We start from the raw sequence: 20,461 nt of genomic DNA on the forward strand, positions 1-20,461 counted from the left end.
TTTTCCACAATAGATATAATAATAGTCTTAAGCATCACCCATTGATTAAGTTCCAAGACATCACCGGCAGCGTTTTCGTTTTCTTCTTGTGTGTTTATAATAGTCTCCCCCTCGCCTGCTATTTCAATTTGAGCCTCTTGAAACCCGTATTCTCAGACAGACGCTTTCGGCTCTCACAAAAAAACTACAAATTCCAAAAGTCACAAAGGAGTTAAATCGGGTTCTTATGAGTGTTTTCACGTTCATGGTAGTGGAAAAGCCTTGTCAAACTATCACTAAGCTCATAAAACTACTCATTGATAATACTAAGACATCAATCTCAACGAAAGCCTTATCCAATGTGGGTGTGCAAGCCCCGAAGTGTTTGAGAAGGCGGGCCTCTTGGGATCGCTTTATAAGACATTCCGCCGCCCAAGAACACATATTTGACAGGGCTTTCATAGGAGTTTTGGGCATTTCCAGTAGTAGTTTTATGACCCTGGTGGTAGTTTGACCCATTCCTTGTACCATGAACATAAAGAAACACTCATTAAAACCCGACTGACCCCCACTTTGGCCTTTAGAAATAGCTGATGTGAGAAGCGAAACTGTCTGATAATGCCGACCTTAGTGTCTGCCGTCTTTACTAAATTCGTCGCTGGTGCATATATAGTCGTGTGCCTGTCTGCATGTTTTGTGCTTCTGATGTGGATGATGATTACTTTTAGTGTATGCATGTAAAAGAATTGCAGGGTAGTGTTTTCTTGTATACTTGTTTTAGACTGTGCATGACTTTTGTTGGTGCTTCTGTTTGTTGGTAAATTTTCATTGTTTTCTTTATTTATTATTATCGTTGTTCTTATGTACTTTTTTTTGTAGTGGTAGTAATAGTAGTAGTGGTAATATATAAAGTAATCGTTAGAATATTACTAGTAGTTACAATAGTAGTGGTGGTAGTACTAGTGGCAGTGGTAGCAGTAGTAGAAGTAGTAGTAGTAGTAGTAGTAGTTGTAGTAGTAGCAGTAACAGTAGTAATAGTAGTAGTAGTAGTAGCAGCAGTAGCAGTAGTAGTAACAGTAGTAGTAGTAGTAGTAGTAGTAGCAGCAGTAGCAGTAGTAGTAGTAGTAGTAGTAGTAGTTGTAGTAATAGTGTTTGTTACTCAATTTTGCCCGATTCATTTCCTTTTTTTCTTTTTTTCTGTTTATGAACGTAAGGATGCTGCTGCCTGCCCATTGTCCTTTCCTCTGTATTAATCTTCCTTTATTTAATACTGATCCTAAACTCCTCATTGGCACTATCAATAATAACAGGAAAAATAATAAAAATGAAAGCTCTAACAGTCATCATAATGTATACCTTGAAGCTCTTCTCTCCCCCCTCCCCTTGTCCTCTCCCCTTCCCCCCGCGTCTTTGTCCTCCTCCACCATTTGCTTGATGATATTTTCCTCTGCTCCACGCCTCGGCATCCCCCTCACCTGCGCCCCGCGGGTTGATCACCTCAGCTTACCTGGTGGGGCCGCTCACCTGGCTTGCCATCCCCCCCCCCTTACATCTATACCGATTCGACCCCCCCCCCTCCCTACTCCTCTCACCTTTTTCACCTGGGCCACGGTGTTCCCTCCTCTCGTCTCGCTGACAATCTGTGGTAATGTTTTTTGTGTTTTGTCAGGAATTTTTACTTTTATTAATTTTGTTTTCAGTGTTTTATTTCCTCTTCTTTTAAGATGGACTTTTGTCGACATAAGTTCTTGATTCGCATTATTTTTACGATTTTTCCTTGTTAGTGTGTGTGTGTGTATTTATATATATATATATATATATATATATATATATATATATATATATATATATATATATATATATATATATATATATATATATATATATATATATATATATATATATATATATATATTCTACTTGTCCTTGTTTTTTTTTTTCTTTTTCTTTTTTTCCATCTGTTTTTATTTCCTCTTCTTCTACCTCTTCGTTTTTCTCTTTACTGTTTTTCTCATTCTTCTTTTTCATTTATTATTATTATTATTATTATTATTATTATTATTATTATTATTATTATTATTATTATTATTATTATTATTATTATGCATTGATATCCTGTACATACGTAGCTGTCCACCTCCGACCTCGTACACACACGGGTCTCACGTCGCATGAGTCGATACAGATCACCTCACTGCTAACTTTTCCATCACCGCGTCGTCACCACACAAGCCACACATCCATCTCGAGGGTCACGCTAATCACCGCCTCCTCTCCCCCTCCTCCGCCCCTCCCACGTACAGAGTGACTACGAGAACGTGGACGTGCAGCAAAAACAACAACAGCAACTGCAACCTCCTCCCCAGCCCTCGCACAGCCGCACCCGCTCCAGCTCCGCCACCTTCACCCACACCCACGCCCACGACAGCTCAGACTCGGACTACGACACCCCGAGGCCCGTACAGCCCGCCCACGCCCATTCCAACCGGGTGAGTTTTCTTTCTTTTTTTTTCAGCAACGGAAGCAGCTTTAGGGTAAAAAAAAAAGTCCACTTAGCGCTGCTCCTGCAAAAAGATGATAGTCTAGTCTTCGTTCACTAAATTTGCTCCGAATCCACCACCCCTTCCTCCTCCTCGCAGGTATGTAACACTGACACCTATCTCCAACTTTACTTCACCTAACCTGCCTGCTCCCATAGTCACGCAAAAGGGGCTGGGGAGTCTGGGTCAGTTTAGCATACGGTGACTATAGTATTATCTTTCCACCATTAATATCCGTACACCAAAGTTGACTAAGTCCTCATCACCTCCACGACTCACTGCATTCCCGACACTTAGGAGCCACCTCGGCACTCCTGGGGAACTGTTGTATCGATCTTCTGCATTGCACTGTGTTTGTCCTCCTGAGCTTCTGATTAATGGCAAGCCTTTGTCTGGCCGATATTGGTTCCAGCCGGGCCAAGAGGTGCACCCCATTCAACCTCTTGTGATGAGTGATGTTGAGTGGCTGTCAGGAACCCGTCAATAGTAGTGTGGTATCAGTAGTGTAAGAAGGAGTTTAATCATTCTTAAGTTTGGCCGGTGTTAGTTCCAGCCGTGTAAAGAGGTGAACCCCATACACTCAAGCCCTTGTGATGAGTTATGTTGCGTGTCTGCCAGGAATCTGTCAGTAGTAGTGTTGTAGTAGTGTAGAAATGAGTTTTGACTACTTTTAGGTCCCTCACACTAGCAGACTGTCACAAGCAAAGGAGGGAGTGTAGCAAGGAACTATAAAGGATTAAGTAATAACTGTGGTATTAGGAGCATGGGAAGGAGTTTACACCGCTCATAAGGACCCTCACACTAGCAGACTGTCCCAAGCAAAGGAGAGAGCGTAGACTAGGAACTATAAAGGATTAAACAATAATAGTGTGGTATCAGGAGTATTGGGAAGACTTTATATTGTTTTGTTAACCCTCGCACACTACCGGAACGTAACAGGAAGAGGAATGCAAAAAAATATTAGTCGCCAAAGGATTGATTGAATAGATATACCGTTCCTTTGAATCGTGAAAGCAGTACATCGTGAATTTAATGTGTACAGAATGTCGATACCATGTATTATAGAACGGTCCAACGCATTGCTATTAACGCAACATTGGAAATCTGGAATCGTGTCTGTGTGTGTGTGTGTGTGTGTGTGTGTGTGTGTGTGTGTGTTGATTCGTTCCCTTTAAGTCTGTCTTTACGAGTTGTGTGTGTGTGTGTGTGTGTGTGTGTGATGACGCCTTCATGGCAAGATTACTACACTACAAATATAATGATACAAAAAAACAGTCTCTCTCTCTCTCTCTCTCTCTCTCTCTCTCTCTCTCTCTCTCTCTCTCTCTCTCTCTCTCTCTCTCTCTCTCTCTCTCTCTCTCTCTCTCTCTCTCTCTCTCTCTCTCTCTCTCTCTCTCTCTCTCTCTCTCTCTCTCTCTCTCTCTCTCTCTCTCTCTCTCTCTCTCTCAATAAAAGCTCGACCGTCACTTCCTTCAACTTAATATCAACTAGAGTAGAAATGCAACGTTTTGGAGCCTTCTGATTAATGTTAAATCACTTAGGTTTAAGGACAGACCACCTAGTCTGGACCATGGGGTCTGTGTGGTCTGATTTTCTATGTAATTCTCTCTCTCTCTCTCTCTCTCTCTCTCTCTCTCTCTCTCTCTCTCTCTCTCTCTCTCTCTCTCTCTCTCTCTCTCTCTCTCTCTCTCTCTCTCTCTCTCTCTCTCTCTCTCTCTTTCAAACACACACACACACACACACACACACACGCCAGGTCCTCAGCCCAGTCCGCCCCAATCTCCCCAGTTAAGCCCAGCAGCCCGGTGTAAGCTTTCTGCATCCCGGCTTAAGCTTGTCTCCCTCTTCCTGGCGATGGAGGTGCGAGGTGCCTTGATTGATGGGCTAAAGAGGAGGAGGAGGAGGAGGAGGAGGAGGAGGAGGAGGAGTGGCTATTCTCAGGAAGTCTTGACATGGATCGTTGAGAGAGAGAGTTATAATGGCCCTAGTTGTAGTGGTTGTGGTAGTGGAATGGGTGGATGATGTAAGGTGGATAAGGTTAGAATTGCGGCTGTTTTATTATTGGGTTGCTTACTGGTGGTTTGCTCTCCCCCTCTCCTTGCCTCTCCCCCCTCTCCTTGCCTCTCCCCCCTTTCCTTTCCCTTGTCTCTCCCCCTTTCCTTGTCTCTCCCCCCTTTTTTCTCCCCGCTTTCCTTTCCTCTCCTTTTTTCTCTTCTCTCCCATGTTCCTCCCTTCCTTTTGTTGGTCTGTTTTTTCCTTCATTCTTTATTCCCTTCCTTCGTTCATTCATGTCCACCCAAACTTTCCTTTTCATACACTTCTTCTTTCGCCTTTTCTTTTTTCCCTTTTCGTCTCACCTTCTCCTTTTATTTTCCTGCCTCTTCTATCTTCTCACTTCTGCTCTTCTGTTTCCTCCTCCTTCTCCTATCGTTTCGTCCCCATACTGTTTCATCTATTTCATCTTCTATTTCCATCTTTTATTAATTTCGTTTGGCTATTTCCTCCTCCTCTTATCCTTGTCCTTTGTTTTCTTTCCATCATCACGCCGCTGCCTTGCTTTTGTTTGCCTTTTTTCTACTCAACGCTTTATACTATCGTCATCTCTCATCTCCTCCTCTCCCCTTCTTTATTTTATTTCTCTTTTATCCTCAACCTCATCATCACTCTTTGTTCGTCTTTCTCACATCCGTTGTTTCCTATTCTTCACCTCTTTCACCACCTCTCTCTTGTTCCTCCTCTCTCTCCTTCACCTGGTCCAATCTTCAATACTCACTTCGACCTCGCCCACTTTCGAAACTCATTCCTTGTTCTTGTCATTTTCTCTTTGTTTATTCTGCTTCCTTTCTTCCCTCCACTCTCTCCTTCCCTTTCCTTCTACCACCACCCCTACTCGATATCTTGACTTCTTTCCTATATCTCTCTCTCTCCTTTCCTTCCATCTCCTCCACTCCTTTCCTCCTTCACCCTATTCCACCACCCACCCCATGCACATCCTCTTCCTTCTCCTTCTATCGTTTGCAATACCTACTTCCTGTTGTCTATGCCTCCAACATCCCTTTCATCCTACCTTTGCCCTGCCCCACCCATATCTCTCTCTCCTTTCCTTCCATTTTCTACACGCCTTTCCTTCTTCATTCTATTCCACCACCCACCCCACCATGCACATTCTCCTTCTCCTTCTATCCTCTGCAATACCTACCTCCTGTTGTCTATTCCTCCAACATCCCTTTCATCCTACCCTTGCCCTGCCCCAACCCGCCCCGCCCCGCCCCGCCACAGATGTACAGCACGATATCCTTCAAGCCGGTCAAGAGTCGCCGCACCTCCAAGCTGAAGGAGGCGGGACACGTCTACGAGAACACAATCCACCGCTACGAGAACCTCACCTCCACCGGCCGCTACCACACGCTGCGGGAGAGGGACCACCACCATCACCAAAGGGACCACCGCGAGCAGGACCTCAGAGACCGCGAGCACAGAGGAGGTGGTGGTGGTGGTGGGGGTGGAGGTAGTGGTGGTGGGGGTAGTGGTGGAGGAGGGGAGCAGCAGCAGTCACAGCAGCAGCCAAGGGATGCCAAGGATGGACGGGACGGAAGGCATCACCAGCAGCAGCAGCAACACCCGCCTCAGTCCTCCACCGCGGCCGCCTCCTCGCACCACCCCCACCACCACCACCACCACCTCCTCCACCACAACGACAACATCCACAATCAGGACAACGCGCGGGACCATCACCACCACCACCACGCCCACCAACACGCCAACCACCACCGCAACGAGACCACCGCCTCGCTTCGGGACCGTAACGAGAACGTGCACAGGATCGGCCTCTCACTGCCCCGCCGCCCCCGCGCCGCCACCGCCTTCTGCAGGAGCACCGTGGGCCGCGGCGACTCCTCCGAGGACTCTGACGGGGAGCACCGGCCGAGGTCCCTGGAGTTGCGGGAGGCCAGGGCCAAGGTGAGCCACGCACGCACGCACGCACGCACGCAACTACGCACGCTGCCATCCCTCCCCCTTCCCCTCACTCTTACCTCGTTCTCCAGCTGGTCCTCTTTCTCCTCCTCCTGCATGGCGCTAACCCAAGCTGGGATATTTTGACTGTACTAACACACACACACACACACACACACACACACGCAGGGGGAGGAATACCATAAAACATGCATAAAACTTCAAATCTTTCAGTGTCAAACCTTCCAGACGATATAAACTTTTTTTTTGTCTAATTGTTCCTCTCCTCAGCCTGGGCCTTGGGTGTTGGCTAACCTGCACGGTGCATGGAAAACTTTTACTTATCCTCTTTATTTCTGTGTGTTTTGAGGTTTTCGTTGCCGTCTGCACTCTTTTCCCAAGGCTAACTCTGCATGTGTCGACTCGGGAATATTATGAAGGAAAGTACGCGCAGACGATTTTGATGCAAGGAAGTGATGAGGGTATAACATATCTAACTACACGTGTTGGTATTTATGTGTAAGTACCTGTGGAAGCTACTTACCTGTGCTGAGTAAGAGCTGAATGGGGAAGTAATAACAGCCTGTGGAAAAAAAATATTTATAAACGGAATAAGACGCGAAGGGTAAAGAAAGGGGGAAAAAATAAGGGTTTTGTCTATTAATATTTGTGCTTCTTGTTCTTTCCTCTTGATAACCCGCGCATGTACACACACACACACACACACACACACACACACACACACACACACACACACACACACACACACACACACACACACACACACACACACATGCATAGACTAAATAAAAACAGTATGTGTATGTGTGTGCGTTCCTGCGTGTGTACTCTGTGAAGTTAACCTGTTGCATGACTAAGCTACACATACTTTTTTTTTTTAACTGTCATTGGAACACACACACACACACACACACACACGTCGCCGTCACCCTCCCTCCCACGCACGCACGCATTCGCACCAAAGTTTGCCTCGCACGCATACGCACACGCACACACTCCTCGCCCCACGCGCACGCACCCAGGTGGCGGCACGCACACATTTCCGCGCCTAATTACGTGCAAACAGCAGCGTTCGTGCGCCCCCCGCTGTTTTAGTGCCGGCCACGCACACACGCACGCACAACCACACATTTTCCCCCACACGCATGCCCGCTCACCTATAGTAATTACCTTATTTCGCACGCTGTTAACCTGTGTGTGTGTGTGTGTGTGTGTGTGTGTGTGTGTGTGTGTGTGTGTGTGTGTGTGTGTGTGTGTTATTATCATCATCTCCCATCCCGCTCAATCTTCCCTCTTCCTATTCCTCCTACTACTCCTCCTACTCAACTCCTCGCCATACTGCTTTTTTAGGTGAAGACGCTCTCGCTCTCCCGTTCGCTCGCTCGCTCGCTCGCTCCCTCACGCACGCACGCACGCCAGAACGCACGCAGTTTAGGTCTGGTTCCCCGCCCCTCAGTCCGTCGCTGCATCATTTTTTTCCCCTTGTTTCGTCTGCGAGAGTTGCACGTGCTGTTATTGGTCTGTTGTGTCCTTGTGGCTTTTGAGTCGGCGATTAGAAAAAAACAATAGTCATGGTTCGTGTTTGTGTATTAATGAGGGTTTATTTAGGGAAGGAAGGAAGGGAGGGAGGAAGGAAAGCAGGGAAGGAAGGAAGGACTTTATGGTGTTATATGTTTTCCTGAGTGTATTATGATGGCTCGTGGGTGTTTATTTTGGAGGGGGCGGGGGGTTGGGGGATGAGTGGGGCAAGGGTGGTGGTGGAGGTGGAAGTTGATACAAGGAAGAGGATGATCAGGGGAAAGGGGAGAAAACGGGTCAAGTATGTGTGTTTTTTTTCTGTTTGTTTGATATACCGGGTGGGTAGCAAGGCAGAATTGGTTGTAACGCCCGCTTCTTTGGAATGCAAGACCGCTTATCCGCCGACCTTCAGTTTTTTTCGTTCTTCATTTACGCAATTTAACTTTAGTATCGACTTATTATTATTGTTTTTTTTATTTTTTTTATTATTGCTATCATTATTATTTTGCTTGCGATGTTCGTTGATTTTATTCAGTTATGGCTCTCACGCTAAAAAGTTATGCTCGTAGAAGAGAGTGAGGGAAGGAGAGAAGTAGATAATTGAGGAGCGAAATGGCAGAAAACACGTAGGAGAGTATATAGGAGCACCTTGAGGAAGAGCAAGTGATAGCATGGGGAAAAACAGTCCTAGGAGCAAGATGAGTGGGTGAGGGAAGGAAACATGAGGAATATAGTTGTTCTGTGAGGAAGAGGAGTGGAAAGAAAGGAAGAGAATAGTCTGGGGAGCAAGGTTTGTATGTATAGGAATCGGGAGAATGGAAAAAGGGGGTAGGCTGGTTTAAGGAGCAAATTTTGTTTGTATAGGGATCTGAAGGAAGGGGGAGAAGGAGATATTACAGTCTGGGAGCAACTTGAATGTGTAAAGTGATAGGCAAGTGGACGAAGAGGAGTGGAGAGAAAGGGGATGGGATGATCTGGGGAGTAAGTAGCGTGGGCAGAGAAATCGAGACTGATGAGGAAGAGGAGGAGATAGGATAATGGGTAAAGGGGTGGAGGCTAAGGAGGAAGAGAAGGGAAAAAAATGGAATATAGGAGAGTGTGGGAGTAACTTGACTGTAATGGAGTGGGGCTGAGGAGGAAGAGAATTAAGGGAATAGGACAGTGGGTGAAGGGGTCGGGGCTGGGGCGGGCGGGGTGCAGGTGGCGAGGGCTGAGCCTGGCCCTCTCTCCCGCCCACAGGTAAGGCCGCAGCCCCTGAGTCCCACCCACTACCAGCAGCCGCCCACGCCCGACCACCCGCCGCCCTCCGCCCGACAGGCTCAGATCTCCATCCACGCAAAGATGCACGCCGTCACCCGTCCGCCCGTGAGTACCCGTCCACGTCTTGCCTCCCCGTGTCCCGTGTGCACGCCAGCCCCCCGTGTGCACGCCCTGGCATGTGTGTGTGCGTCGATACGTGTCCGAGCGGCGTCTGTGTGTGTGCGTATGTGTTGAGGGCAGTGGCTGGTCGCTCGCCTCGCCTCACCTCGTCCCTGTTGTGATGTGTTACGTAGCTTCGTCTTGAGCACACACACACACACACACACACACACACACACACACACACACACACACACACACACACACACACACACACACACACACACACACACACACACACACACACACACACACACACACACACACACACACACACACCTGCTTACCTTAGCCACCTAATCACCTGTATATTTTAACCACCGCAGTCACACCTGCCTCACCCACACACCTGCCTCACCCACACCTCACCCACACACTTTCCTCACCCACACACTTGCTCACCCACACACTTGCTCACCCACCACATTTGCTCACCCACACACCTGCCTCACCCACACACACACATCTATGCACTGCTGTTTTGTTCCTTGGTCAGTTTTCACCTTATTTAGTCAAAGTTTCACACCTCCGAATAAACCTTAACCTGTCGCCCTCAATTCAGCTGTATGGGTGAGGAAGACGGCAGATGGGTTAGTGGAAAGAGGGTGAGCATGAGGATGGGGGGGGGGGGGGGAATTCTCTCTCTCTCTCTCTCTCTCTCTCTCTCTCTCTCTCTCTCTCTCTCTCTCTCTCTCTCTCGGGATAAGATTATGTAGGGAAGTGAGAAAACGAGATAGGGTGTGCTAGAAGAGAGAGAGAGAGAGAGAGAGAAGGGGGGCGGAGGAGGCTGTGTACGGAATGACCCCCAGATTGTTGACTTAGTTCATGAGCGGCCATAAGCTGGTGGTGGTGATGGTGGTGGTGATGGTGGTGGTGGCGGTAACTTTACTGACATAGGAAGAATTTTGATCAAAGACACAGACTCTGCTAATGGTGGTGGTGGTGATGATGATGATAATGACTACCAATGGGGGTGAAAGTGATGGTAGCCAGTGTAATGATAATGAAGGTGGTGAGTATGGTGATGAGTTTCGATAGGGGTGTTAGTAATGGTGATGGTAATTTAGGGGACCCTGGTGGTGGTAATGATTTAAGTGGTTAAGGTGATGGTGGTAGTGAGTATGGTGATGCTGGTGATGAGAGAGATGAAGGTGGTGATGATGGTAGATGTTCATAATGATGGAGAAACCCACATCGTTCTTCATCACCAAGAATTTATGACATGGTGGTGGTGGTGGTGGTGGTGTTTTTTGAGTGTTGATGTGTTATGATCGAGTGTGTGTGTGTGTGTGTGTGTGTGTGTGTGTGTGTGTGTGTGTGTGTGTGTGTGTGTGTGTGTGTGTGTGTGTGTCGGCGGCCAAGTCCCTTTGTCGCGAGGGGAAGGAAGGAGGGGGGCGGGAAGGGGGAAAGGAGGGGAAACGGTGTGTGAGAGGAGTAAAGGAGGGGGGGAGGGGGGGGGAGGGTTGAGTGAGGGAGGGCATATAAATTAGCTCTAGTTGACTCTTGGGCGGTCAATCTCTCTCTCTCTCTCTCTCTCTCTCTCTCTCTCTCTCTCTCTCTCTCTCTCTCTCTCTCTCTCTCTCTCTCTCTCTCTCTCTCTCTCTCTCTCTCTCACACACACACACACACACACACAAGCAGGAAGGAAGTTTTCTCTCCACCTCCTGTCTGACTCCCTTATTACCTCCTCCCCCACCCACTCTCTCTCTCTCTCTCTCTCTCTCTCTCTCTCTCTCTCTCTCTCTCTCTCTCTCTCTCTCTCTCTCTCTCTCTCTCTCTCTCTCTCTCTCTCTCTCTCTCTCTCTCTCTCTCTCTCTCTCTCTCTCTCTCTCTCTCTCTCTCTCTCTCTCTCACCATCATCATCATTCCTTCTCCCGGTACATCACATCTAAGAGGGAAAGAGGAGGAGGTGGAGGACGAGGAGAAGGAGGAGGAGGAGTTGTTGGTCATCGTCACCCAAATAGTTGAAGTGAAAGGCTCCGCGGGTCATGTCACTGGGCTGGCGAATTCTGGGTCATGTCGAGTCACGAGTCATAGAAGTGGAGTGTTGTGAAGCATAGATAGAGATTGCGTGTTATGAGGACAAGAGTATCCGTGTTGTGGCAGGAGACGGAGTAGGGAGCGGGAGTGGATGGGTTTGTATTGTTAAGTTAGGTCAGTTCAAGGATATAGTCGGTGATGGGAAGCTCCGTATTAGACGCTTACGGCTCTCACAGCAAAGGAGATTAGTTCGACCGTAAAGTTGATAAGTTAGGTTCTCGTGCGTGTTTTGCGTATTCATGGTGCAGAGACCTTGGTTAACTTTTTTTTTCAGCAGAGGAGACAGTTCAAGGGCATAAAAAAGAAAAGAAAACAATATCACTCGACTCGTAAAACTACTCATCGAAATACCCACAACATTTACGAAAGCCTTACGAAATGTGTGTGTAAGCCCCGAAATGCTTGGGAATATGGGTCTTATAGTGGCAAGTTAAAGGCTAGATTCCACAGTGCAAGCTCTAACTGGCAATGATGGGTAGTTAGGTTACGTCAAGGACACGCAGTGATGAAAGTTCTAACTGACATTGTTGATCAGCTCATTCCAAGGATAAGTTTAGTGGCGTTTGTTTCATGGTTCGTCGAGGAAGAATGAAGGAAGGGAGGGAGAGTGCAGAGTAAGAAAAAGCCATGTTTCTGTGAGAAGGAAAATATGTAGGTCGTGTCAGAGCCGCGAGTGTCGGATTTCAAGACAAGAGTTGAGTTTAAGTGTGCAAAGAAATGCTGACTTTAACATGTAAACATTTTGCTATCCACTCAGTCTTTTCGGCTTGTCATTCTTGTGTTCCCAGTGTCGAGTTTGTACCTCACTTGCCTCCCCCCTCACACACACACACACACACATACACACACACACTTTCAATCTGTTTTTTTTATAATCGCTTTCTTTTTACAGTTTTAGCAATCATTATGTCTTGGGCTTCAGGATACTTTAGTCTGTCTCTCATCCATTAATGTGCCTCCGTTCCTGCTGAGAGAATGGGAAAATGCCAGTACAAAGCAGGCAATTAGTTTAAGTGAGTGAGGAACGCAGGAAGGAATTGGAATATTGATAACTTTGCCTTGCGCCCTAGAGAATGCGTGTTGATTGTATGATATTCGATAGCTTTTGAGTCTGTTATTCCCTTGTTTCGCCTCCACTCCTCCATTCAGAAAGGTAAAGAGGAGCAGAAGGGTGATTGGCGATAGTATAATGTTCGCGAGCTTGAGTCTCTTCCTTGTTTTGCCTCCACTTCTCCCTTCAGAAAGAAAAGGAAGAGAAGAAGGATGATTGGCGATAGTTTACTGTTCATGAGCTTGAGTCTATTCCTTGTTTTGCTTTCACTCCATTCAGAAAGGATAAGAAGAGCAGAAGGATGATTGGCGATAGTATAATGTTCGCTTGCTTGAGTCTCTTCCTTGTCTCCACTGTCTTCAGAAAGAAAAGGAAGAGAAGAAAGATGATTGGCGATAGTTCAATATTCGTGAGCTTGTGAGTCTGTTCTCCCTTGTTTTCCTTCCACTTCTCTCTTCAGAAAGAAAAGAAAAGAAAGGTGATTGCCTTAAGTGAATGAGGAGAGCGAGAGAGCATTCTTATCCTTGAGTGCGGGCGTTCGTTACAGTACATGAAGAGTGTGTGAGGGGAAAAGAAAATCCGCGAGTAGCAAGTAATGGGCGGACAGCGAAATCGCGTGCGTCGGGGCAGTTCGCGGGGCACAAAACACCAGCTGGGGCGCCGCGGGGTCAGTCGGGGTCACGCCGCGGGATGAGGTAATGAGCGAGTCGCGGGGGCATTGGCTGGTGACTCACGCATTCCTCCTTGTGACTCACCGCCGCCGCTTTCCTGACCGCACGAACCAGGGAACCCGCCCAACACACACACACACACACACACACACACACACACACACACACATTTTTTTGTCTCCACCATTTTCCCCTCGTTCTTTCCTTCATTCCACGTAGTTTTCCTTTCTTTTCTCGCATTTTCACACACACACACACACACACACACACACACACACACACACACACACACACACACACACACACACACACACACACACACACACACACACCTGTACCTCCACCTTTCCCCCGTTTCCCCGCGTTGACAGGAGGAGAGAGTCGGGGAATGTTAATGAACTAGTAACTGTTTATGTCTCACCACATGTTCCCGCTTCACGTTTTTTATTACTATTATTTGTGTTATTTTTGTCCCCAGCATTTTCGTTCCCTCCTATTTATTCAAGTTTTCCTCCTTTCACTCCTACTTATTTTTGGTTTTATGTGGCGTCAACCTTTTATGTTTTGTTTTATTTGCTTCGATTTTATTTTTTGGTTTATATTACTCTTATCTGACTCCCTCTTCCTTTCCTTCCTTCCTTCCTTCCTTCCTTCCTTCATTCATTCCACGTATAATTATCCAAGTATTCCCTTCACTCACTTATTTTCGTCTTTTCGTCGAATCCACCATTTGTTTTATAATATCCTGTTTTTATTACATTTTTAGCTTCGTGCATTCTTTCCTTCCTCCCTGCTTTCCATCCTCCCTTCTTTCCTTCCTCCCTGCTTTCCATCCTCCCTTCTTTACTTCCTCCCTGCTTTCCATCCTCCCTCCTTTCCTTCCTCCCTTCTTGCCTTCCTTCTTTCCTTCCTTCCTTCTTTCCTTCCTCCCTGCTTTCCATCCTCCCTTCTTGCCTTCCTCCCTTCTTGCCTTCCTTCTTTCCTTCCTTCCTTCTTTCCTTCCTCCCTCCCTCCCTTCTTTCCTTCCTCTCTTCTTGCCTTCCTCGCTTCTTTCCTCCCTCCCATCTTGCCTTATTCTCATCCTTTGCTTCCTCCCTTCTTTCCTTCCTCCCTTCATCTCTCCCTCCCTTCTTTCCTTCCTCCCTTCTTGCCTTCCTCCCTTCCTTTGCTTCCTCCTTCTTGCCTTCCTCCTTCCTTTGCTTCCTCCTTCTTGCCTTCCTCCTTCATCTCTCCCTCCCTTCTTTCCTTCCTCCTTCTTGCCTTCCTCCCTTCCTTTGCTTCCTCCCTTTTTGCCTTCCTCCCTTCCTTTGCTTCCTCCCTTCTTTCCTTCCTCCCTTCATCTCTCCCTCCCTTCTTTCCTTCCTCCCTTCTTTCCTTCCTCCCTTCCTTTGCTTCCTCCTTCTTGCCTTCCTCCTTCCTTTGCTTCCTCCTTCTTGCCTTCCTCCCTTCTTTCCTTCCTCCCTTCTTGCCTTCCTCCCTTCTTTCCTTCCTCCCTTCTTGCCTTCCTCCCTTCCTTTGCTTCCTCCCTTCTTGCCTTCCTCCCTTCCTTTGCTTCCTCCCTTCTTGCCTTCCTCCCTTCTTTCCTTCCTCCCTTCTTGCCTTCCTCCCTTCCTTTGCTTCCTCCCTTCTTGCCTTCCTCCCTTCTTTCCTTCCTCCCTTCTTGCCTTCCTCCCTTCCTTTGCTTCCTCCCTTCTTGCCTTCCTCCCTTCATTCCTTTCTCCCTTCTTGCCTTCCTCTCTTCTTGCCTCCCTCCTTTCCTTTGCTTCCTCCCTTCCTTTCTTCCTCAGTTCCACGTATTCAAGTTTTCCTTTACTCGCCCACCATTGTTCTTGTTTTATTTTACTTTTTTTTTTTTTATCTATTCTTACATCCGTCTATCTTTCCTTTCCTTTCCTTCCCATCCCTTCCCTTCCCTTCCCTTTCATTTCATTTCATTTCCTTCCCTTCCCTTCCCTTCCCTTCCCTTTCATTTCATTTCCTTCCCTTCCCTTTCACGTATTTGTCCAAGCTTTCCCTTCGCCTTTTTTTATTTCTTTTATTTTCCTTGTCTTCGCAACGTCCGTCTTTACTTATGTATATATTTTTACAACGACTCGGCACATTTTTGGTTCGGTTTATTTTAGTCTCCGTTCTCAGGTCGTTTTCCGTTTTTTTTCTTCTTTTTTATCATTCCTTTACACATCAGAGAGAGAGAGAGAGAGAGAGAGAGAGAGAGAGAGAGAGAGAGCAGAGGCCTCCTTCGTGACCTAATGTCTATATGGAGTCGGCTCACCAGCGCATCCGTGTTTAGCATTTTAAAATTAACCACCGACCAGTGAGAGAGAGTTGCGTTGTGTTGCCTCGTCTCGGTGTTGCTCGACGAGTTAGTTTATGGAGCTGCGTGCGTCTTCTTTTTACTTATGCATGACGTCTGAGGGTACGAGAGAGAGAGAGAGAGAGAGAGAGAGAGAGAGGATGGGGGTAGGTTATATGGCCGTGAGTAAGGAGAACGGACCAAGTGACAGGCAGAGTGTTAAACAAGAGGTAGAGGACGTGGCCACCCCTCACCACCTCTTTTTGCGGGCGGAGGAAGACGAAGAGGAGGAGGAGGAGGAGGAGAAGATTAATAGAGAAGAGGAGGAGGAGGTGAACAGAGAAGAGGCGCTGAACTACACTCATTTTTTCTCTTTTCTCATATTGTTCTTTTTTCCACATTTTTCAATCTTTAAATCTTATCATTGTCTCTGTTTTGTTATTAATATTGTAATGATACTCTCTCTCTCTCTCTCTCTCTCTCTCTCTCTCTCTCTCTCTCTCTCTCTCTCTCTCTCTCTCTCTCTCTCTCTCTCTCTCTCTCTCTCTCTCTCTCTCTCTCTCTCTCTCTCTCTCGTACACCTGTTTTTATTGATTAACCTTCCTCCCCCTCACCTGGACACAGTTTTCCCCTTTGTCCCCTTCATCCCCTTCTCTCCCCTCCCCCCCTTCATCAGGTGTTTGGTGAAGGGCTTTGTTTGTTTACCTGGATGGGGAGGGTGATCAGTGAGGGGAGCAGGAGGAGGAGGAGGGGAAGAGAGAGAAAGGAATGGAGAGTAATGGTCAGTGTTATTTTTTCCTCCTGCATATCTCTCTTCCTTTTCCTCTGTGCCATTTCTTTTTAACCTCTATTTGTATTATTGAGGTTTTTGTTTTCTCGTTTTATTTGCTCGATCTTCGCTGCTTCATTCATCTATATGGTCCTGAGTTCTCATATTTTCTTTGTTTTTTCGTTTTATTTGCTCCATCTCGGCTGCATCCAAGGTCTAAATGGCTGCATCACCCATCGACGTAATATTTCGTTCTCATATTTCCTTGTTTTTTTTCTTCTTTATCGTTGTCTTCCCGTTTCTCTCTTGTTTGTTGGTTCTGTGCCCTAAAATACCTGGGCCAGCCGTCGAATTGTACTCATTTTTTTTTTTGTACACTTCCGCTCCTTTCCTTTCCGTTCCTATACTAATCTACTTATCATCCCTTCCCTTATCTAATCTTGAACGTTTTTCCTGTGTTTCTCTCTTCTGAGCTTTCGAACTTTACTAATTGCCTTTTTCTATTACATTTTTCCCTCACACGTTCGTTTACTATACAATTGGTGACCTCTAATTGTACCCTTATTCCCTTGCCTTCCCCATGACGTTTATCCCAGTGTTCTTTCTTCCTCTCTTCTAAGCCTTTGAACTTTCCTCATCATTGTTTTCTTTTCCCCTTTTTTTCCGTCCACGTTTATTTCCGTTCGTGTAGTTATCAGCGTTTAATTTTACTCGTTTTCCCTTATCTCATTCTGAACGTTTTTATTTTTCCTTGCGTGTCCTTTCTTCTGAGCCTTCGAACTTTACTTATCTTCATTTTCTTGTTTACTTTTACCGCTAATCGTTTTCTTTTGTACACTAATCAGATACTTTTAATTGTACTCATATCATATTCTCGTACATTCCCCTTTGTGTTCCTCTCTTCTGAGCCCTCAAACTTAACTGATCTTCATTTTCTTGTTTATTTTTTACCGCTAATCATTTTAATTTTAATTTTAATTGTACTCATATCATATTCTCTTACATTCTTCTTTGTGTTCCTCTCTTCTGAGCCTTCGAATTTAACTCATCTTCATTTTCTTGTTTTATTATTTCCCGCTAATCGTTTTCGCTTGTATGCACTTTAGACCCGTTTAATTATTTCTACTTATATTCCCTTATCTTCGCCCGACGTTTTTCCCCCCCGTGTTCCTCCTTCCTCGCCTCTTCGCTGCCTCCTTATTCGGCGGCTTCATTGTCGTCATCGTTGCCGTCTCACCCTTCTTGTCCTCCCTCCAAATACGCGGTGATTATGCGCAGAAAACCAGTCCTCGTGTCCGTCTGTCCCTCTGTCTGCCTGTCTGTTCTTTTGTTTGTGTATTCGTCTTCCTGTGTCTTTCCGTCTGCCTGTATGTTTGTCTTCTTGTCTATGTGTATTATGTGTCTGTTTGCCTGCTTGTCTGCTTTCTGCCGTCTGTTTGCGTTCTGTTTGTCTGTTCATGTGTTTGTGTCACGTGTCTGTTTCCATTGTTCTGTTTGGTTTATTGTCGGTCTAATGTCTTTGTCTATCTGTCTGTCTGTATATCATCTGCATATCTATTTCTGTACATGTATTTTTGTATGTGTATTTTTCTCCTGCTTCAAAATTAACTCGTGTTTGTGTGTGTGTGTGTGTGTGTGTGTGTGTGTGTGTGTGTGTGTGTGTGTGTGTGTCGGTGGGCGGCTGTGGGCGTGTGTACAGGTGGCCTCGGACAAGAAACCTGTATTGCGTCACACTTATTGGGAGGGCGGTGGGCGGTAGGGGGGAAGAAGGGGGGGCGAGAGGAAGGGGATCGGGAGGGGGCGGGGAGGGGAGAAAGAGGCTGGAGAGGTGTGTGGTAGGGACGGGAGTATACAGTGTTCTAAGAATCACCCCTCCCCCTTTTATACACCTCCTCCTCCTCCTCCTCCTCTTCTTCTTCCCTCACCCTTCTGCACCTCCACCTCCTCCATTGTTAGTATTCCGTGCAGCGCTTACCGATGTTTTTCACCTCACCTCTTCATCCATGCTTGTGTTCGCATCACCACCGGAAGGAGAAAGGGCAAGGGTCGCGATGTATAAGCTACGTAACATCCCAGATCATCACATCCTGCGTAAATCCATCTTGGGGTTCGAGGGAGAGTGACGAAGCTGTTTAGTTTTTCTCTCACTCGCTCTCTTGCTCTCCTGGCACTTCGGCTCAACGGCGTTTTATCTTATCGTTAACACCCTTATTGGTTTACCGTTTGGGCCTATCCGGGGCAGGTGTTTTGTTTCCCTATCGGTTCGTAACACCATACCTCTGAACATGAACGTCGTATGATTTCCTTCCCTCTATTATTTCCTTATTCCCGTGATTTTATTCCCCCTTATTTCCCTCCCTCTTATTTCCTTCCCATATCTATTTCTTCTCCTATTTTTTCCCTCTTTTTTTCCTTCCTATAGTTATTTCTTTTCCTCTGTTATTTTCTTCCCTTGATTTCCTTCTGTCTGATATTGCCTTTCCTCTGTTTTCCTTCCCTCTGTTATTTCCTTCCTTTTCTTCTTTCCTTTTCTTCGATATTTCCTTTTGTCTGTGATTTTCTTCCTTTTCTTATTTCCTTCCCTCTGATATTTCCTTCCCTCTGATATTTCCTTCCCTCTGTTATATCCGTCCCTCAGTTCTTTTCTTCCCCCTGAGGACTGACAGGTATCTCACTCCTATGGGTATACCTGCCTGAGGACTGACAGGTAACTCACTCCTATGGGTATACCCGGGGACTGAAAGGTGATAGGCAGGTACATAGGGCCCGTGTTTATGTGTGTACCTGTGATAACCTGGATTTCACTGGACGCTAAAAGGAGAAGTGTAATTATGGTTTCAAGGGATATCCCGGATCGTACGGAGGATTGAGATACCGGGGCTTTTGTGTACTGAGAACCCATTGTTTCATCATCGTCATCGTCAATCGTATAGGTTCACTGAAGGATGACTGTCTCTACTTACGTTTTCCAACTATATGTGTGATGTTAGAGTACCATTTCATCCAACTCCGGCGTATTTTCTACTTTTTTAATCATCGTCATCGTCAGCCGTATTAGTTCATTGAAGTATGACTATTTTTACCAACGTTTTCCATCTCTGTGTCTGGTGCTAGAGTTCAATGCTGACCTGCTTCGACAAATGTCCTAGTTTTTTTATCATCGTCATCGTCAGTCGTATAAGTCCACTGGAGGGTGACTGCCTCTACCAACGTTCCCCATCTCTGAGTTCGATATTAGAGCATTAAGAGTACTGGGACCATATTCTCAAACGCTTCGCCGCTTACACACTCACATTTGACAGGGTTTTTGAAGGGGTATTGAGCATTTCCAGCGGTACATTTATGACCCTGGTGGTAGTTTGACCCCTCTTCTGTACCTTAAACGTGAAAAATACCCATGAAAACCCGATTAAACTCCACATTAGCCTTTGGAAATAGATGACATGAGAGGTGGAAGCGTCTGAGAATACCGCCCCTTTTCCGTCCTGCTCCGGCAAATGCTCTCGCTTCACCTCGCCACTTGGTCCTCTGTCTGCCCTGACTCTTACCATTTCTGTCTTACCACTCGTTACTTAGCTTGTTCTCTACCTCATAACCATACCATTATACTATACCTGTACTTTACTATGCCTAACGTACTATACCCACATGTCATGATTATACGGACTTGCATAATATATAACTTTGAAAACAGCAAAACTGTTAGTAATCGTTAAGGGTGAGAAGGCTTAAAGAGCCATCAAAGGGGAAAAAACAACATATAGGAAATTCAGTTACCAAAATGAGAGAAAAGTATAGGAAACTGAGTTATTAAGGAGGAGAAAATATGGGAAATTCAAACTTTTCAAGGGGGAGAAAGTATAGGAAATTGAGTTATTAAGGAGAAAATATGGGAAATTCAAACTTTTCAAGGGGGAGAAAGTATAGGAAATTGAGTTATTAAGGAGAAAATATGGGAAATTCAAACTTTTCAAGGGGGAGAAAGTATAGGAAATTGAGTTATTAAGGAGAAAATATGGGAAATTCAAACTTTTCAAGGGGGAGAAAGTATAGGAAATTGAGTTATTAAGGAGAAAATATGGGAAATTCAAACTTTTCAAGGGGGAGAAAGTATAGGAAATTGAGAGTTACTAAGGAGGAAAAAATATGGAAAATTCAGTAGTTTCAAGGGGGAGAAAATATAGGAAATTCAGGGTTAACAATGGA

The 20,461-nt window shown here is 46.0% G+C and overlaps 1 protein-coding gene across 1 annotated transcript in view; it reads left to right on the forward strand.

Annotated features, from left to right (window-relative positions):
* Positions 1-2,282: 2,282 nt before the first annotated feature.
* LOC127001768 (uncharacterized) overlaps positions 2,283-20,461 on the forward strand; it is a gene marked incomplete at its 5' end in the record, with an annotated part of 62,072 nt that continues 43,893 nt past the window's right edge. The window contains 3 exon segments of the mRNA XM_050866918.1: positions 2,283-2,468; positions 5,799-6,479; positions 9,252-9,377. Coding sequence (XP_050722875.1) covers positions 2,283-2,468; positions 5,799-6,479; positions 9,252-9,377 — 993 coding nt within the window.

The sequence above is a fragment of the Eriocheir sinensis genome, chromosome 21 (assembly GCF_024679095.1).
Source record: "Eriocheir sinensis breed Jianghai 21 chromosome 21, ASM2467909v1, whole genome shotgun sequence".
NCBI lineage: Eukaryota > Metazoa > Arthropoda > Malacostraca > Decapoda > Varunidae > Eriocheir > Eriocheir sinensis.